The sequence below is a fragment of the Miniopterus schreibersii genome, assembly GCF_964146895.1.
Source record: "Miniopterus schreibersii genome assembly, chromosome: 16".
In the NCBI taxonomy this organism is placed as follows: Eukaryota; Metazoa; Chordata; class Mammalia; order Chiroptera; family Miniopteridae; genus Miniopterus; species Miniopterus schreibersii.
This window is the reverse complement of record NC_138116.1, coordinates 8,800,554-8,821,039: the sequence shown is the minus strand read 5'-3', so window position 1 is coordinate 8,821,039 and position 20,486 is coordinate 8,800,554. Positions and strand designations below refer to the sequence as shown.

General features: G+C 49.2%; 1 protein-coding gene across 19 annotated transcripts in view; it reads right to left on the bottom strand.

Moving 5' to 3' along the window:
• The window catches only part of BPTF (bromodomain PHD finger transcription factor), a gene marked incomplete at its 5' end in the record, with an annotated part of 95,897 nt that extends 93,836 nt beyond the window's left edge, over positions 1-2,061 (bottom strand). For all 19 annotated transcript variants that reach the window (XM_081115893.1, XM_081115882.1, XM_081115897.1 and 16 more), the window contains one exon: positions 1,452-2,061. In XM_081115893.1, coding sequence (XP_080972019.1) covers positions 1,452-2,061 — 610 coding nt within the window. The remainder of the gene's footprint in view (positions 1-1,451) is intronic.
• Positions 2,062-20,486: the final 18,425 nt, after the last annotated feature.

Sequence of the window (20,486 nt, the reverse complement as noted above, 5' to 3'; positions counted from 1 at the left end):
TCCTTCATTCTCCATCCAGGAAACCCCCCGCCCCTTCCACTCCCCCAGGCAGATCTGTTCTCACTGTCAGGCAAAACAAGTTACCATTTTCATTTGCTGTTAGGAGAATCTAAATGGGATTATACCAAGCTTAATACTCATACTCCTCCTGTAAGTATTTAAGCATGTATAAAAAATGGAAACATTTAAATTTATTTAACCACATCTCCTACCCTACTCTTTTAAAAAAACAAGTGACACACCTTACTTTCTTAAGATCCTATTTCCTCATAAACTTTACTTTGTAAATGTTCTTAAAAATGGATTCTAATTTAGTTAACTCAGATTAACAAACATATAAAGAAAAAAATCTTGTAGGTATTGCTACAAGTTATGCTATTTTCACAATTTAGTAAGATGCAACTACCCATTTAATACAAAGCAGCAATTGTGTGCTTAAAAAGAAAAAAGCATCTAAGCACCAGTCTAGAGAAACTTTGTGAGAAAAGGAGTCACCATGAAGAAATTCATTACAGATCCAGGACTTTTATCCTTTGAAATGGGATAAAAAGTCACTTTCTAATAAATCCCTTTATACTTTGGCTGTGTGAGTTAGAAGTTAGCCCAAAAGTTCATCTTCAGCAATTACGTCTGCATGATCGACTGCACATCTCCTGCAACAGGTGACACGAAACTGTATTTCTCAGGCAAAGCGAAGGGATCAAATTAGTAAGGCGCCTGTTCCTACCACTTACTTTTATTTTGGATCTTACCAAAACGACTTTGAATCGGATGCATTACCACGTTTGTTTTGGTTTTGCCTGGTCTTCTGCTTTGCTTTTTCGTCAGCCATTCACTAACAACCGTGGCACGAGCCCACTAGCACTCACCAACATAAACAAACACAGGACCAGATAAGGCTCCCCTCGCCCGAGCTGATCCATTTCCTCCACACAATTCGAAAACCATAATACGGCGAGGGGTGGGGAGAGAAGCCTGGCGTGTGCGCCACAACCTACCTAAGTCCTCAGTTCCATTTTATGGAACAGATATAGAATAAAAACACCTAAAAGAAACCACATTCGAAATGCAAAGAGGTCTGCAAAACAAGGGGCTTCTTTCATTCCAAAAACACCAAGCCGACGCAGGGGGAGAAAACGAATGCAATAGATGCATGGGTGCCAAAGTTTCGGTCCTGCCCCAGAGCGACGCTGCACTGGCACGAATTCCGAAGAGCAAAATGAGGGGGTTCGGGGCAGGGAAAGAGCGAGCGAGTGTGTGGCCTGCAAACTGCAACAATGCAATCTCCATTTTGAACAATGAGCCTCTTTCCTCTGGTAAATGTAGTTTTTTGTCACTTGAGGTAACGTCGCGCTTCCCCTCGGCTGGGGCGAGGTGGGGGTGGGGGAGAAGAGAGGGAGAGGGAGTGGGCGTGGGGGAGGGGGAGCGCGGCGGCGGGGCCGGGTGGGTACCTGGAGTGCTGCTGTAGGTGCTGTGGCTCCTGAAGCTGCTTTCCGTGCAGTAGCTGGCGTCGTCGTCGTCGTCTTCCATCTCCTCCGGATAATCGGAGTCCTCGTCGTCCTCGTCCATCTCCTCCTCCTCGTCGTCCTCGGAGTCCTGGGTCTCCTCGGCGTCGCCGTCCTCCTCCTCCTCGGAGACCATGTCCTCCTCCTCCTCCTCCTCGCTCTCGTGGTCATCGTACACCACTTTGTTGACGGCCCTCCGGGCCGGGGTGGTCCGGGCCAGGTGGCCGCCGCCGCCCCCGCCCCCCGTCCTGCCGCCCCCGCCTCCTCGCCCCCCCCGGCCCGGGGCGCTGGTGCTGGGGGGGGCCGGCGGCGGCGTCGGCGGCGGCGGCGGCGGCTTCCTCCGGCTACTGCTGCCCCCCCTGGGCGAGCTCAGCCGCGTCTTGGGCGCCACCTCAGCCTGGGCGGCGGCCCACCTGCCCCGGCTGCTGCCGCGGTGCCGCGAGCGGAGCCCCCCGATGGGTCCGGACGTGGGAGGCGGCGGCGGCGGGGCCGGGGCGCAGCGCTCCGCAGCGGGAGCCGCGGGCTGCTTGGGCGGCCTGCCCCGCCGGCCCCTCATGTCGGAGCTGAGGCGGCGGGGGGGGGGGGGGAGAAGGGAAAGCGGAGGGGGGAGGGGCGGGTGGAGGGGTGGCGGTGGAGGGCGCCGGGGCCGGGTGGGGAGGCCCGCGGGCCCGGGCGGGAGGGGCCCGGCCGGCGGAAGCGGGTGGAGGGAGAAGGCTCAATCCGAATTGCTGGGGCCCCACTCCGGATCGCCTTCAGCCGCCATCTTGTTTCTTCCCTCTCGCTCGGTGACTGGGGGAACCGACAGCGGCCGCAGGCCGGGAGCGCGGTCACGTGAGCTGCGCCGCCGACGAGCCTGGGACGGAGCGAGGCTGCGCGGCGGCCGCTAGGGGGAGCGCGGGAGCGCCGGGTCGGGGGCGGAGAGCCCGGGGCGCCTTCGCGCGCCTCGCGGGGACCCCTGACGGAGGCGGCGCGGCCCGGAGGGGCGCTCCCCTCGCGAAGTGCCCCGCGCCCCAAGCCTGGGGCGGCGGCCGTCTCCGCGGAGCCCACGCTGGAGCCAACTCACAGGGCCGCCTTCCCACGCCTCCCCTCCCCTGGCTCGGAGAGAGGGCAGGGGCGCCCCCGAACGTACCCCTCTCCCGCCCCCTCGGGGGGACTGATGCCCAAAGAGCCAGAGGGTACCGCGGAGGGGGGCGGCTCGAGCCCCCGAGGGGCCGGGGCAGCGCCCGCGACGGAGGGAAATTAACTGGGGGCGGGGAGGGGAGCCCCCAGAAATGCGAAACTCCCGAGGCTTGGTCTCAAGAGTCGCGAAATCGATCCCAGCGACGACGGCCCGGGCTGGGCCGGGAGCCACGCCCCGGGAGCCACACCCCCGGGAGCGCCGCTGGGGGCGCCCGGCTCAGGCTCCCCGCCGGAGTCCTCGGGTGCGGCGCCCGAGTGAGCCCCGCGCAGCCCCCGCCTTCCCGGGCGCTGGGACTCCGCACCTCGGCCAGAGCTTCCCCGCTTCTCCCCCGCAGCAGGAGGAGCGACTTCCTGCCCGAAGGCGGCCTCAGAGTGTGTCTGTGCTCGGGAAATAGTTGTTACTTCTTCACCTGGCAAGTCGTCGGCTCTCGACTTAGCCCAGGGACCGAGTGGCGTCCGCAGCCCAAGCCGGGGTTGGGGGGCTAGGGGGGACTCAACAGTGGTCAAGGCCAACTCTGGGAATGAGAGAAAGGTTTTAGAAACATATTAATGTTTATTGAGATGTGTGCCGACCAAAAAGTGATTTAAAGAAATACAGGCCCTGGCTGGGCAGCTCAGTGGGTTGCAGCGTCCTCCGGATTTTTCCAAGGTCTCCGGTTCGCTTCCCGTCGGGGCACATACATAAATCAACCCCTGAATGCACACGTAAGTGGAACAGCCGAGCCCATGTTTCTCTCTTTCTCTCCTTCCTCAAATTAATAAATAAATTTTAAAAATATATATATACACACACACACACACACTTAACAGGATTCTGTCCACTGAGAGGCTTATTACAATCTAGTTACAAGGACTGAATGCATTTGTTAAATGAAAATGTAAAACACAGCATTAATTGGCAATTTAATTTATTCATTATAATTCTTTAAGCTCCAGGGGTGGCAAGCATATGCCTTCGGGGACCAGTTAAGTAATGAAAGTAAAGTGGGCAAGGTGAGGACTCTGTCAGATGGAAGTGCCTGTGTTTTGTTTAAAGGGGGAAGCCGTGGGCCCTGGCCCCTGTGGCTCTGTTGGTAGGGGTGTGTCCATATACCAGAAGGTCACAGGTTTGATTCCCAGTCACATAAAAGTTTCTCTTTGTCTAAAAAAAAAAAAAAAAATCAATGAATGTCCTCAGGTGAGGATTTAAAAAACAAAGGGGGGAAGCTGTGGGAAAATGGGATTAAAATGGCTAGGTCTTCAAGTTTTTCAAGAGAAGGTGCACATTTGCATTGCATATGAAATTTTACAATCTTTAAATTTTGGCAACTAAGTCAATTTTTTAAAAACACTTCAGATTGATAAAAATAAATGCAGTTCAGATATAGCCCAGAATCTATAAGTTTGCAACCGGTGTCTTGCACTGTGTACAGTACAGTCCCATGTACTATAGGGAAAGTATTAGAAATGATGACAGCCTTCAGAGTTCACAAGCCAATTTACAAAAAAACAAACAAAAAAACTGTAGATGGCACAAGAGGTATTTTTTTGTATTCTTGGTGTTTTTAATTGCAAGCAACAGAAACTGACTGACTCATTTAAACAAAAGAAAGTCATGAGGCTATGCACACCTCCAGAATCGCTAGTTCTGAGTATAAATGGAGCGCAAGCTCTCAAACTGTTGTCTTCCAGCCGGCTCAGGAGCTGTGCATTCCATGGGCCATTCTACTGTTCTGTGAAGCCAGCTGCTTCTGGTTTTTGGGGTCCACAATAGGGCTAATGAATCTGATAGGACAGCCAGTTTCTTCTTTCACTAAAGTTAGTTCCTTGGTCAGCTGCAGTTATGGACTGAATTGTGCCCCCCACACAGTCCAATGTTGAACCCCTGCCCACCAATAAGATGGCATTAGGAGGAGGGGCCTTTGGGAAATAATTAGGCTTCGATGAGGTCATGAGGGTGGAGCCCTCATGAATGGGATTCGAGCCCTTCTAAGGGCCTGAGGGAGCTTGCTTTCCCGCTGCTCTCTGCCACGTGAGGACACAGAAGTTGGCAGTCTGCAACCAGAACCCAACCATGCTGCACCCTGATCTCAGACTTCCAGCCTTCAGAACGGTGAGAAATACGTTTCTGTTGTTTATAAGCCACCCAGGCTGTGGTAGCTTGTTACAGCAGCCTGAACTAAGACCAGCGCCACGATGGGTAAGACACAATGATGGCAAACAAGGTGGTTAGTAACCCATGTCGGATGATGGTGGTGAAAGCATGGCTGGTGGAGAAAGCAAATCCAAATTCAGCATAAACCTCTTCCCAGTGTGGGTGACTCCCTGCACCCACCAGGATAGGAAGGATCCATTACAGTGATTCATCCTCAAACGGGCACGCAGCATGGCAACTGCAGGGTCAGCCTTGCCCAGGAGAAGCCCATGGTGAGCTCGTCGCTCCAATGAGTAGTCACTGGCTCGACTAGGGAAGGAACCTGCCCTTCACCTACAGGGTGGGTCTTGTCCATGAACTTATTAAAGCTTCTTTAGCAGTGGGGGCATTTTAGTAAGTGTCCATACAGGAGACGTATGTCCTCGTTGATGTCCCCTCTCCCAAACCTCCCCTTCACCAACCTAAGTCCTTGATCACCTGGCTCACGGATTGATACGGAGTCTTTCCTGAGGCAGAGAGAACCATAAAGCTCTGCTCACTGGGAAGACTTCCTCTGACCATGGTCCTTTCGAGACCACTCGCCTAGTGCAGCTGTAACACCTCAGCAGTCCACCCCCAGCTGATGCCATCTGTGAACCAAGCTCAAATGTCCTCCTCAGTCACCTGCTCATGGGAGTTTTCCATAAGGTTATGAATTGAGGGAGGGGTGGCACTAAAATGGAGTGAACACACTGGGTGTCGCATGCCTGTGCCTTCACGCAGGGCCTGCTCAGACCTGCTCTTACATATTCCACGTCCTCTCGGGGAAGGGAGTGCTACGGGGCACTTTATGGTTAAGTGGACGGATACTTAGTTCCCGATAAGCTTCACAGTGTATGGTGACCTGGTGCTCCATGGTCAGGCTTTCAACCTTTGGAAGGGCCCAGGAGCAATTTAAAAACAGTTTCCAAAAAGAAGAATAGTTATTAGCCAAAGAGAGCAAGGCTTTGCTCTAAAACCCTAAACGCAACCATAGTGAAGCTCTCCTGGGGACATCACATGGGCTCTGTACAGGATCCCAGGATGTGGCTGCACACAGAGCACCGCTGGATCCACTGGGATCTGAGGACCAATCAGCAGAGCTCCTTGCACTGCAGCCTGGACCTGCTGAAGGACCTGCTCCTGCTCTGTGCTGTGGCTCAACGTTAGCAGCTTTCAGGTGACTTGGAAAGTGGGCTCTATGTGGTAGACGTAGTCTTCTAAGTCCAAAGAGAGCCAGGCATGGAGTGTGTTGGAAGAAACCACCACACCCCAGTCCTGGAAGTCCTCCCCTCCGTTATAGTTCTATGGCTTCGACCACTCACTCTTCTAAAGACTTGCCTTTCATTCCAAGTGACACGGGTGTTTTGTTGAATTGTTTTGCCGTGAGTTGATATGGGGTGTTTCTCAGACCTCAACACTAGATGCATTTTCTCTACCTTCAGCCTCAAAAGGCTAGACAGTCACAGACCACCGGTCCCATCTCCCTGAGAGCCTACGGCCTACAACCACTTTGGTTCCAACTTCTTTATCAGTTTGGTTTTTGGTTGCAAGCCACAGAAACCAAGGCTGCCTGCTTCAAGCTCACAGGATCTCTGGGAGTGCCCAGGGACCAGGCTCAGAGGCTTGCCACCAGGAGGTGTCCAAAATCAGGCTACAAAACCAGTGAGGACAGCATGCTGTCGCTGCCTGGCGCAAGGCCCAGCTTGTCCTGGTAACACCACCCATACTGGGCGCTGGGCACTGCTCCATAGCACTGCTGGCTTCCAGCTCAAAGGCTGAGGGGACAGTGCCCGGGTACAAAATCGAACTGCAGGAGAGGCCAGGATGGGGAGCACCTGGCTATTCGGATTGAGCTCCCATAATGTGGAGGATCCCTTCAGTCTGGGAGGGGGTGTAGGTCAGCTGGGTAAGACACACAGAGGGAGAAGTCAACGTGGGTTGACCTAGACTTGGGTAACTGGGGGAGTGCTATCTCACAGCCCTGCAGTTAAGACTCAGAATGTCAGCAGGAGAGCTGGTTTAGGAAGGAAGTGATTAGCTCTGTGACCTCAGATAGGTCACCCAACCCTGACTGAGCCCCAGTTTCCTCACAAATAAGTTAAGGGGGTTGGGTTAGAGCTGTACTTTCCAACCTGTTCACATTATAGCACCCAATGAAAACCAGAGAAATAATTAGAGGGACACATTAGATGTGGTAAAAATAAAATGTTTTCCTTATAGAACGTTATAATAAAAATTAAAATGAAATGCAGTAGATAGTGTTAGACAAAATTGGAAATAGTGAATTTGTAACACTTTCCAAAAATCCCCCTTTTATTAAATGAGAAACTTGAACTTGAATCCTGGTACCTAACGTTATATTCTCAGGTTTGTGTTTTAAATAGCTCATGCAATTCCTGATCGAGACTTTTCCACAATGATCTCTTTAAGTGAGAAGTAACTGTCTGTAGCAGAAGTTGATAAAAAAAAAAAAATTAATCCACCTTTCATAACCACTCAGACATTTATAACAGTAGAAATTATATTTGTTATATTTAAAGCTCTTCCTTTTCTTTCATTGACAAATGTGCTTATAAAATTTCTTGTGGATTTCAGATCCAAGCTTTTTCAAAGCTAGTATTTCAAAATAGTGATGAAGTTCTAATTTACAGAACATACAGGCATTTTTAGAACAGTCACCTCCCAGTCTGGACATCATTTGTGGCACATTGGCCACAGAGAGAATTATCTAACATAAAAGTATGTAAAGGCAGAGATTCTGGGCTGCCTGCATCAGAAGCCCCCTGGTGCACACACACTCACTCACACCTACCTCCCCACTGCACTGCTGCGCATACTCCCGAGTCCCTGGGACACAAACTCCTCCAGCATCCATCTCCATGAAGGCAAGGATGTGCCTGCATCTGGCTGCCAACAGTGGCCTCTTGCTCACTGTCAGACCCCACTCTCTTAGGGCAGTCGGAGGATGAGGCCAGAGAGAGCAGAGGTGGCTGGTCCAGAGACGCCAGCCACTCTGAGGGCTGGGGGTGACCACATCCACCCAGCACCTCTCATTCACTGCGCACTAGTGTGTGCCATCGCTAGCGGGGCAGGTCTGGTTTAGGTCATCCCCGTGGGTCTTTCCAAAGCTAATGTCTGTGATTATGATCCTGCTGTTTCATATTTAAGGAGGCTGGATTTGGCTTATTGGTGGGAAGATGCGGTGGGAATGTCCAGGAGACACTTTGAAATGTGGACTGAAGCTCTGGAGAGATTGCAACTGGAGGTGTAATTTGGGAAGCAGCCTCGCTGACAGGGAAATGGCAGCCGTGTGGATAAAGCATTATGGAAGAAAGTACAGAGAGCCCACGTCACATAGGCCATGGGGAGTCGCATCTCAGGAGCTGGAGGAAGAGCCAGGCCGGGCGTGGCTCGGTGGCTGAGCATCAACTTAGGACCCAGGAGATCGCGGTTCGATTCCCGGTCGGGGCACATGCCCGGGTTGCGGGCTCGATCCCCAGTAGGGGGCGTGCAGGAGGCAGCAGATCAATGTTTTTCTCTCTCCCTCTCCCTTCCTCACTCTGAAATCAATAAAGACATATTTTTAAAAAAGAAAAGAAAGAGAAGTCTATTCAATGATATAGAATGTTAAGTCAGCATCAATAACTGGCACTGGGTGAGGCACAGCCAGAGGGAAACCAAGGACAGATTGAGGAAACTGTGCCCCCAAACCTGCCAATCTCCAGTCTTCATTTTCCTCCTATCTCTTTGCCCTCCCCATTTCTCTTGTAGACTTGTTTCCTTCTACCCATTGGCTCAAAGATCATTATCCTCAGGCTCTGTCCTACTTACTTACACATCTCCTGGACCCTCTAGCTCACTCCCATGACTTCAGTTGCCACCCAAAGATCTTGTTTCTCAAACCAGCATCTCTTGTTCAGACCTGCACCCTGATCACTTGTTTTTTAAGCAACCTTTTGACTAGTTTTCATACTTCCCTGGTACCAGGGATACAAGTCTGAATCCAAACACAGATATTCTGCTCACCCAGGCCTCTGTGCTCACCCATCGGTCCTTATTTTGGGAGGAACACAGCCTGGCTCCAGCTGAGAAAACAAAACCCCATTTGAAGACCTAAAAATCTGCAGCTCTGGAAGTACCTTGCACAGCAAGATAGGGTGACCAACTTATTCCAGTTTGCTAAGGACTTTTCCAGGAATTCTCTCAGGTCCAGACAAACCAGGTGGTTGATCACCCTACAGGCGTGTTTATCAAGTCCAGACATTTTATGAATATGGGGGTGGGAGGGCAGCGGGGGAGGAACAGATATGCTCTAGCTACTCTCTAGGGCCCCCAGGGCCTCTGCAGAGGTCTGCAGGAGCAGGTGGGGGCAATGAGACAGAGAAATTTGGATACAAGGTCTCATTTAAACCCGCAGGCTGCAGAGGCCTGGGGACCTCAGCAACGTATTTACATAGGCAAGATGATGCCCATCCACACTTTGACTAGTGCTCTCTTGTCTATGATTCTACAATACAGTCTCACAATTTAATGGCTGCATAGTATCCCATCAAGAGGATTCTGAGCTTATTTCCAAATTTTTCGTATTACAAATAACACTTCATGAACATCTTTGCGCAAGAAGTTTAATATTAAAATGTCAGTGATTAAGCATATACATTATGAGACGGTATCCCATTTAATCCTTACAGTATCACTGCGGGGTACGTATTATTTTCTGGAAACTAGTGCCCAGAGGTTACATAATTTGCCCAAGGTCACATAACTAGTGCACGATGGAGGAAGGATTTGAAGCGAGCATCACACTGTATACCTTTTAAAATATGATGGTGATTTTTTATTAATTCAGGGCTGCAGCATTTCTTGCCCAGATTTATTCAGAGAAGGTGGCATTGCTGCGGAGCAGAAGACAGGACTTGAACTAAGCAGACAAGCTATTCTGAACTGTGGGAATGGGGGAAGCAAATTTAGGGGGCTGGAGATGTTTAGATATGTCCTCACTCAATAAGTATTTATTGAGCACCTATTATATGCTGAAAGTACATACAATGCTACTTTGTGTAGGGTGGGGAGGGAAGGCTTCTGTGAGGAGGTGGCATTTAAGCTCAAACATGAACATTAAAGAAGTCATCCATGTGAAGATCTGGGAAAGGATGTTCTGGACAGAGTGAACCCAGCCTGTTTAGGAAAAAATAAGAAGATTTACTATGCTGGGGCAACTCTGTGATCTTAGGCAGGTTTCTTGACCACTATTTTGTCACATGCAAAATGAGAATGACTCTAGTACCTACCTCATAGCATTGTTATGGGTATTAAATAAAATAATGCACATAAGGAGCCCAGTACAGTGCCTGAAATTCAGCAAACACTTAATAAAGGTTAGTGGCAATAATAATTATGATTATTTTACTATTTTATTAGTAAGAGTACACTAAGAAGCACATGGGAAGCAAAATGAACTAGTTCAATGTTAATACTCAGGAATCAGGTCTGAATTCAATCCTGGAACTACCATATAAGAGCATAATTTACATCACTGTTTACCTCTCTAAGCCTTAGGTTTTTTTCCTCTTTCTCTCTCTTTTTCATTGATTTCAGAGAGAAGAAGGGAGAGGGAGAGATAGAAACATCAATAATAGAGTGTCATTGATCAGCTGCCTCCTGCATGCCCTCAACTTGGGATGGAGCCCGCAACCCGGGCATGTGCCCTGACTGGGAATCAAACAGCGATCTCCTGGATCCTAGGTCGATGCTCAACCTCTGAGCCACACCTGGCCGGGCTTCTTTTTTTTTTTTTTTAATATTAATTTATTGATTTGAAGGGGGGCGGAGAGAGAGATTTGTTCCACTTATTTATGCATTCATTGGCTGCTTCTTGTATGTGCCTGGACAGGGGATCAAACTCACAACCTTGGTGCAATCTTGGCATATCTGGACATTAGTTTTCTCAGCTGTAAAATGGAAATGAAAGTAATGCTTACTGCATAGGATTATATTAAGGATTAAATGAAAGAAAAAATACACATAAAACATTCAACACAAGGTTGGTACCATGGGAAATTCTTAAAAATCTTGTCTGTTGATTGTTGCCTTGTAAGTACATGGAGATTAAATCTCTACCATCCTGCCCTGGCTGGTGTGGCTCAGTTGGTTGGAGTGTCGTCCTGTGCACCAAAAGGTGGTGGGTTTGATTCAGGCAATCTCCTACTTTTTACCTTGTCCGCTGTGTAAATCCCCACAGCCAGTATGCAAGGCCATCTGCTGATTCGTTTTTCTTTGTGGCTTTAATACTTTCAAATTTTTTTCACCCTGGCCTCTGTGGCTCAGTGTTTAGAGAATTGGCCCTCAGACCGAAGGGTCCTGGGTTTGATTCCAGCCAAGGGCACATACCTCGGTTGCAGGCTCTACCCCTGACCCTGGTCGGGGCTTGAGCGGGAGGCAGCCAATCGATGTGTCTCTCTCACACCGATGTTTCTCTCCCTCTCCGTCTGTTTCTTCCTACCATTCTCTGAAAAGCAATGGAAAAAAATATCCTCAGGTGAGAACCAAAAAAAAAATTTTTTTTCTTTTACTGTATCTCTTGTTCCACAACTCCCCCCCCCCGCCCATGGACTTCCTTTCTGCCTCATTTGGACTCTGTTTAAATTGACCTAGTTTTCTCTTGGATCAAATCTCCAGGAACTAATTCATTACCATTGACAATTATCTAACAAGCTTTATTTTAATCATTGTTAAAAAAAACCTTTCTTTCCCTTTAATTTTTGGATAACACAATCACAAAGTAAAAAATGTAATCATTTACTTGACCGGTAAAAGACAACACGTATGAATAAAATTTGACAACCACGCCAGCAGGCCTACCCGGTGATCAGAATGATTGCAGCTGAAAGCTGTCTGCCAGACAATGGTTTTGGATTTGCTGTGGCCCTGAAAGCCTGGAAAAATGTATCGCCCGGCATCCCGATAAGGAAATCAATTACCTCATTCTGAGCAAAGAGAATGAAAGGATTTTAAAAAAGAAAGAACCAAAACAGTAAGAATAAAACAAACTGGGAAGAGACACACATTTTAAGCTAGTATTGCTTTGCTTGCAGATAAAGTCTTTCCGCCTCAGATATTCATGGTGATTCTTTGCCTGCATTCCAGCGTCCTCTGAAGCCACTGAGATCACCCACCCCAGAGGCAGCCAGCCGCCAGCCTTCAGCCACACCCCATGTCATTTTTCTCAGCTCCTCAGGACAGTTACCCAAACAAAGTGGCTTCTGATTCTCCCCACCACAGGCATCCCATTCAAGCATCGCAGCCCCTGCTGGCCTGGGAGCAGAAATCAAGTTCAGTTTCCAGGGGGAAGTCACACGTAATCTCTTTCTGAACTGGGTTTCCATCATCCTGGAGTTACTTCTTCTTTTTTTTTTTTTTTTTTTTTTAAATATATCTTTATTGACTTCAGAGAGAAAGGAAGGGAGAGGGAGAGAGAAACATCAGTGATGAGAGTCATCGATCAGGGGCCTCCTGCACGGCCCCCACTGGGCATCACCCGCCACCCGGATCATGGGTCGATGCTCAGCCACTGTGCTGCGTGGGCCGGGCCTGCAGTTACTTCTTTTGGCCCTCAAGCTCCATGAACAGCCCCAGCACATAGGCGGGGAGGCAAGTACAGGGTTTTCAAAGCCCCATTTAGTCTTCCTAACGGGTCATTTTCACCGAGCAGTAGAGGGACGGAATATTTTTATTTGCTGATCGACTGAAGCTACTACCCCCAGTACTTCCAGCATTTCATTCTCTCACGAATGCCGCTTTCTCAGCCTGGAAGCTATAAAGCCAACGTCTCAGGAGAGTCAGAATTTTATTAAAAACGTATTTGCTTTACTCAAAAGTGGATGTATGTTAGCTTGATCATAAAGCGAATGACCTTTTTTTTAGTGGAAGGGGAGGTGGTAAATGAAACATGGGACTCATTTGCCAGCTGATGCTGAAGGCATAAAATAAATAAGAGGCAAGAGGCGGGGGGGGGGGGGTCCCCACACCTTGGCTAGGATACACACACAGTGGACTGCCCTCAAGGGTAGCCATGGCCAGGCTGGACCTAATTTCATAGGCTCTTAAACCAGAACTGTGTCTGCTTTGCTGATTCTCCGCCTTCTGTTATGTTCAGAAAAACTAGACCCAGATCACAGAGGCAAGGAACAGAAGGCAGTCTTGCAGACATGCCTAGGCCTGTTTGCATAGATAGAATCCCTTGGCCAGAGCAGTGGCCCACAAATGAATGAATCCCTAATCTAGCAAGGGCCCTCTGGCGGCCCGCAGCTCTGCCCTCTTCTTGGCCCCTCTACTGGGGGACCCTGGGCTCAACAGAACTGAGGAGGGGCCTGGCTGGGCTGCAGGAAATGGGGTGACGAAAGTATTACTAGCCCTGCTTGTAATCCTTTTAAAACGGGTATCAGATGTATCTTTGCCCTATAAACACTCAAGAGTGCATTTTGATCAGAAGAATGTTTAAGCTGTGTCATGCACGGAAGGATTCTCAGGAAGGCTAGATTTTCTAAGAGATCAGGGAGTAGTATTTAAAACCCAGTTCTCTCTGGATGTGCAGGGATGGGATTTAAAAACAGATTTCAAGATAAGTCTTGAGAAGCTAGAATACATGACAGTGCCCTCAAGCTTGGACAACGTCCCTGCTCTCTTCCAGGGTTGATAAAAGGGTCCAACCTAGCCTCTGGGCATCCTTTCCCACTTGGTGACGTCTATTTGCCAGACCCACCCAGCCTTGCTCCAGTGGTTCCAGACCAACAGCATGGGCGCCACCTCCAGGCCAATCCCGAGAAGCGTAGTTTTGTAAGCCGGATGGATATTCCCACACATGTTCACTCAGGGCAGTGGGTATCCATCCTCAAGACGCAGGACCTCAAAAAAAGAGATGGGATTCCTGGGTAATGGGTCTGGGTTCCTGAGTTGGGGTAGCCTCCCCTAGGCAATTCTGGAATCTAGGGTTTCTTGGGGTCAAGAGTCTGACTGGTTCATCCCCTACCTTCCCACCTTGTTTGCCCCAAGTGACCTCAAAAAAGAAACGGGATTCCTCCTGTCCCAGCCTCGCCTCGTTTGGTTTCAGCGGCTACTCTTTATTTCCAACTTGTCCTTGACCTCCCCCAGATCAGCCTTGCCTGACAGCCTCAAAGCCAGCTCTTCCAGCCTGTCTGAAGGACTCCCCAGCCTAAGTGACTTTCTCCTTTGGGACACCATATGATGGAACCAGGGACGGCTAATGTCCATGACCTTGTGGAGAAGACAGAATGTCCATGACCTTGTGGAGAAGACAGAATGTCTAGTGAGCTAGGCGGCCTCCAAGGAAGGGGGTCCACCATCACCTGATGGCCAGCCGTGCCCGGAGCACATATGGCTCATTTCACGCCTCATCACGGACTTCAAAGCGTTGGAAACTCACATGTGCCAACTGAGCAGCCCAAACTGTCACAGTAGCTGGAGATGGCAGGGAAGCCCCACCTCCAAAGCCTTGGCCTGAAAGCTTTGCTTTGTGGCCGCCGGTCTAAACAATTCAGCCAGACCACTGTCCAACTGGCTGATTTCAAGTCCACCCGAAGGTAAGGGGTGCACAGGACTCTCCTCCACCTGACGGCCACAAACGCCCCGGCAGCAGGCCACATGCACCCTGCTGAGATTGAACAGGACACTACTCAGCATGTCACTGAGGATCATTCAAACTCCTGAACATCTTCCAAGAGAACTTTTGGTGGCCCTGTGGTCTGGAAACTGTCCGTAAAATCCATCAGCTCCTGAGTGGCAGGTACAGGCAGTGACAGCAACAGTCCTAGGGGTTAATGTACCCTCTTCATGGCCATGACATCATCTCGGTGGGAAACAGGTACCCTGCCTGGACCTTTCCACTGGATTCCTGGGGGATCAAGTGGAATCACGCTCTGGAGCGGTGATTTTCAATCTTTTTCAAGCCCTCACAATCACATGACCAATTCCTTGCAATGTCTCTTTATATCCATCTGTCCATCCATCCATCCTACCGGTTCTGTTTCTCTGGCAGAACCCTGACCAATATTCCATGGCAGTGGTAAAGTGTTTTGTAGAAATGACAGCGTCCGTGGACATTATCCTGACTGTGGGTACCGGACAGAATGGCAGGATGGGCCCCCACGCCTGCTTCACAGGTGGTGGGCACCGCTGAAGGCAGCCAGCGTGGAAGAGACAGAGGACACCTCCAGGAAGAAGTCAGAGCTTGCCGGTGAACGTGTCTGCACAGCCCCTGGGGCCGCTCAGAAATATCTGGGTGAAACTCTGAAGTGGTTCAGGGTCCTTCCCCATCAGCAGGTGCAAGTGGAACCCAAACAATACAGTTTATCTTCATGTGACGCCATGGGTAGCTCCAGGAGGCGTGGTGCAGGAAAACGCAGCGCTCGGGTTCCAGCAGGAAACAGATGGCACACTCAAATTAGGACCATGCGAGGAGGCTTGACAGACGGGCTAGCTTCTCAAAGGTGGGCACGGCATAGGGACGCCACAAGGGACAGCCCGGTACTCCTGGGGCTGGTAACAGTCTGTTACTCCGCTGGGCTGAAGGGACAAGAGGGAAAGACTTCCAGAACTAGGAGGCAGGCTGTATACAGAAGGTGGAGGGACGCCCACAGCAAGGTGACCTCTTAGGGAGGGAGCCAAGGGAATAAACGACTCTGACTTTTTCCTTTTCTTTCCTTGATCTCATCTGGGCTCTTCCCAACCAGAAGTCAGGGACATGGGAGAGCCCCATTATGTGTGGTCCCTATAGGTCAGCCTCTAGGCAGAAGTCAGATAGAGACTGATGGAGAATCAGCTGGAAGGCAGAGAAATGCTGTCTGGCCCACACAGGTTTACTGGGATACCAAACCCAAGGAGATCTTTCCTCCCTTTGGAAGGCATTTTTTCAGTGTTATATTTATAGTTCCTCTTTGTTCTGGCGAGTCTCAAGCAGGGACAGCAATGTTCTCCTAGAGGGCAATGGAAATACATGTGGGCAGTTCCTCTTTTCTTTGGTTATCTCAATGACTTGGGGGCACAGTTGGCATTCTGTGGGCCGGAAGCCAGGAATGCTAAATGTTTTCCAACACTAAGAAAGAGTTCTGAAGAATGAAAAACTTGTTGAAAGCCTGGGGGGGGGGGAGGGGGCTAGGATGGGCTCAATCAAGTCAGGGCATCAGAGAGGCTGTGGCTAGAACTGGGGCATCTGGGAGAAAGCTGGTTATGCCTAAGGGTAAGATCCTTGGGTTGCCACAGTTCATGGAAGAGCCTGGTCAGAGATCAGGGGCCGGGTGGAACACACACTGAACTACCATGGATTCAGTAAAGGAGATATTTAAGTCCGAAACTAGTCTAGCAAGGCATCAAGAACATTTGTAGGCAGGGAGGGCCCATGGGTTCACTGGTGAGGCAGATTCAGTAACTCCAAGGTCTAACCCAGAGGAAGGAATGCACTCGGGGTTCATCTGGTGCCAGCATGAATGGATGTTGTCATGGGCTCAGATGGGGACACCAGCTGCTCATTTTCTCTGAAGTTCCTGTGGGGTTGTCGCCCTCTTGTCAGGTGGGTTCAAGTGAGATGGGTGTTAGAACCTGACAAGTTGTGCTGTGATGAGAGGGGTCAGGGATTGGAGAAACCACTGTCGCTGAAGAGGCTGGAGTGCGACCGTGGAGGCAGCTGGGGGCACTACTGGCCCTTCTAGGGTGGGAAGTTGGTGAAGTGAAAGAAAAGGGTTGGTTTTATATATATGGAATGTAAGAAGCCATCGATTGTGAGGCCCATCCCAATTGCAGAGATAACATGTGGGTAAAAATGAGTGTCTCAGAAAGACAGCTGTTTACTCGATTCTCTCAGTAACCCTAAGAAACGTAGGCAATGTTATCTCCATTGTCAGTGGGAAAATTGAGGCTCCGAGAGAGTGGGTAACTTCCCAAATATAAGGCTTTAGTCCAACAGGAACTTACTTCTCCCAGGGCTTTCCCTGGAGCCAGTGGCAGGCTAAAATTTCCACTTGGCAGGGATTTGAGGGGTTGGAAGAAGCTGGAAGCTAGTTTGTCTCAAAAGGTATCTGGGAAAAACCATATACTTACTTGGGGTTACTTTGTGGGACTAACAGATTATGGTGGGGATTCCAACCCCCCAAGCCTCTCTCAGTGCTGCCATGCTCAGAGCTGTGACCAGTGCTGCTAAGGCTTGACGTGTCTGCCAGACTCCACCAGTTCTGGATGGGAACCCTTGCCTGACCCTCTCATGACACCACCCTTTCAGAAGACCTCAGCTTGTCTGAAGCCACTGTGCCCATCAGCTTTCTTGGAACCAGGTCCCAGACATCGCACGGCTGCCTCTGAAATGCCAAGGGTCTGTAGGGACTTCCTGTGGCCACACAGCCCAGCCAATGCCAGCCTCTGCCTGGGGCCACTCAGGGATTCCTAGCAGGCCCCACCCCTCCTCTGGCCCACCCCAGCTCCTCTGTAACAGAGTCTAAAGTGTCTAAATAATGAGGCCAGGACCCTGGGCCAGGTCCCCATTAGCTCTGCTCAGAAAGATTATAGCTCTGGGCTTACCCTGACACTATGTGTCACAGAAGCTTCTGCCTGGACACAAAGCATGTCTGAGAAAAAGGGGGCCCACACAGGCCTCTCCACCCGGATGCTTGTGCTTCTGGAAAGGTGAGCTGCAGCATTTTCTCTGTGTACAAAGAAAGGGTGTTGCGCCTCTACTGGCTTATTGTCAGCTAAGACTTTCCTTTCAGTCTCACGTATATAGGATCCTAGCACATTGGCCTTTACTAGGGTCTTGTGGTTTCTTTAGGTTTGGGAAGCCAATGTAACATTAAAGCAAATTTCAAACAAAGTAAACACTTCATCCCTAACCCCCCCACCTTAGCACTATCTCCATAGTCACACAGTCACTCCTATTACTTATTAATTGAGAATCTACTACATGCCAGCCACTGTGCACACCTCACTAAGCAGAGGGCTCTTAATTAAAATGATCCTCATTCTAGTACATCTTCTGCTTAAAAAGCAGGCTCATAACTGACTCATAAATATTATTCACGTTTTCACATAATCTTCAGGTTCCTAACTTTAAAATATAATACATTATAAAAACTTTGGAAAATAAGTGGGGGAAAAATCCTATCTCAACACATAACCCATTGCCTTTCCTACATGGTTCTCCTTTATTTTATTTTATTTTTAAATTTAATTTTATTAATTTTATTTTTTAATTTAATTTAATTTTTTTTAATCCTTAGTGAGGTATTTTTTCCATTGCTTTTCAGAGAGTGGAAGGGGGAGAGAGAAGAGAAACACTGACATGAGAGAGACACATCGATTGGCTGCCTCCCGTTCTCGCCCTAACTGGGGTGGAGCCTGCAACCCAGTTTTGTGTCCTTGACCAGAATCAAACCTGGGACCCTTCAGTCCACGGGCCAGCCGACGCTCTAAGCACTACGCCAAACCTGCCAGGGCTATAGTTCTCCTTTAAATCTATGGAAAACTAATTTCAAACATATATAACCCTAGAGAGACTAGTATAATGAGTTCCCATGAACCCATCTGTAAACTGAACAATCATCAAACTCATGGCCAAGGATGTTTCATCTAAACTCCTGCCTTCGCCCTTCCAAATAATTTTGATGCAAATGCTAGAAACCATATTACTTCTTAAGTAAATATTTCAGTATATATCTCTAAAAGACAGGGACTTCCTTTTTGAAAACATAAAACATCCAAAACAAAATCAAGAATAATTCCCTTTGCCCTGGCCGGTGTGGCTTGCTTGGTTTAGCATCGTCCTGTGCACCAAAAGGTCGAAGATTCAATTCCTGGTTGGGGCACATGCCCAGGTTGCAGGTTCAATCTCTGGTTGGGGAGAGTAAGGGGGGCAACTGATCAATGTTTGTCTCTCCTCCTCTCCCTTCCTCTCCTCTCAAATCAATAAAAACATATTTTTTAAAAAAAGAATTCCTTGCCCTAGCCGGTTTGGCTCAGTGGTTAAAGTGTCAGCCCTGGGACTTAAGGGTCCTGGGTTTGATTCCAGGCAAGGGCACATACCTCAGTTGCAGGCTCGATCCCCAGGCCTGGTCGGGGCACGTGCGGGAGGCAACCAATCAGTGTGTCTTTCTTCCTTCCACTCCCTCTGAAAAGCAATGGAAAAAATATCCTTGGGTAAGGATTTTAAAAAAACCCAAAAAAACAAAAACAAGAACAAAAACAAAAAAGAATTCCTGTTATCATCAAGTATCTAATCAGAAATCAACCTTCTCTGTTTCAAACCTGCCTTACATTTTTTTAGGTTTGTCTGATTAAGCTGGAATCCAAATAAGGTTCCCATATTATAACTGATTAATATGTTTTTTAAGTCTCTTTAAACTTATAGGTTGTTATACTACATCTTTGCAATTTATTTTATAGTGGAAGACCTAAATTATATTTTAGAACACTAAATTAAAATTAAGAACATAGGTTGGTCTTAGAGCAAACAGTATCAGCTGAGAGCGGGCAGTTACCCACACTTTCCACAGTCAAACACCGACTCACAAGGGGGTAATCAATAAAAAGAAAGCATTGCATATATAATATTAAGGTGCACAGGTGTTTAAGATAGTATTTTAATTTCATAAACCAGTTTTTAACAGTTCTAAACTCTATAGAGTTACCCTTTTCATTGGTGGTTTCTAAAAGGAAAAATAAAGTCACAGAGCTCATTCTATGTGAAAGCACAGGGTGCACAGTCACCGCAAAGGGAAACAAACACCCAGGGCACAAAGCAGGGCGGCTTCTCCATGGACGGGAGCACAAAAGTGCACAAAGGTGACCTGCTCTTTATTAAGGGGCTCAAGGCCTAGAGAGACATGCAAGTTTAAAGACACCTGATTGCTATGGCTGCACAGCCTAGGAAACAGACAACCCTCGCTTATCTACAGTGTGAAGAAGGATTTGAGGGATGGCTCTTATCTCCATCCCTGCTGTAATTTCCCATTGTCCACTGTGGGGTGGGCTGAACAGAGGTTCTGCCCCCAAACAGCTTTGGCTGAAGTGCTGTGCTCCCAGAGGACGAGCCTGCAGGGGTGGGGAAGGGAGAGGGCCCTCTCACCCCCTGCCCTCTGAGTCTTGCCAGTGTACACCCTGCCTCCAGAGAGTGGTTCTGGGAGAGCAGCAGAGCGGCTGGGCTGGGCGGTCGGTCAGAGGTCTGGACAACACTGGGGACGCCTGGCCCTGGGAATGGGGCCAGGCTGTGTTATTTTTCTGACTATTATGGGCCTCAATATACATTCCTTCCTCCGGTCCAAACTGAAATTCCGTGGCACTGAGCATCTGTATGTGAGCACGTGTGTGGTATGAAGAGCACAGAAGGAGAAGCTGGAAGGACCCTTGTTTGTGGCTTGCCCTGCCCTGAGCTCCAGCCCTCAGCTCCAGTGCCTGGATCTCTGGCCTGGAAACTTGGATGTACAGGAGAGGAAAGGGGCCTCCAGTCCCCTCCTGGCCTATCTCAGGCCACCTGGGAAGGGTGGAGGGAACAGCCTGAACAAAGGAGAGGAGGTGGGCTTGGCAAGGTTGCTTAGAGCAGGCCCATAGGGAGAAGCTCAGAGTATAAGGAGAGGTGAGCAGGGGCCAGA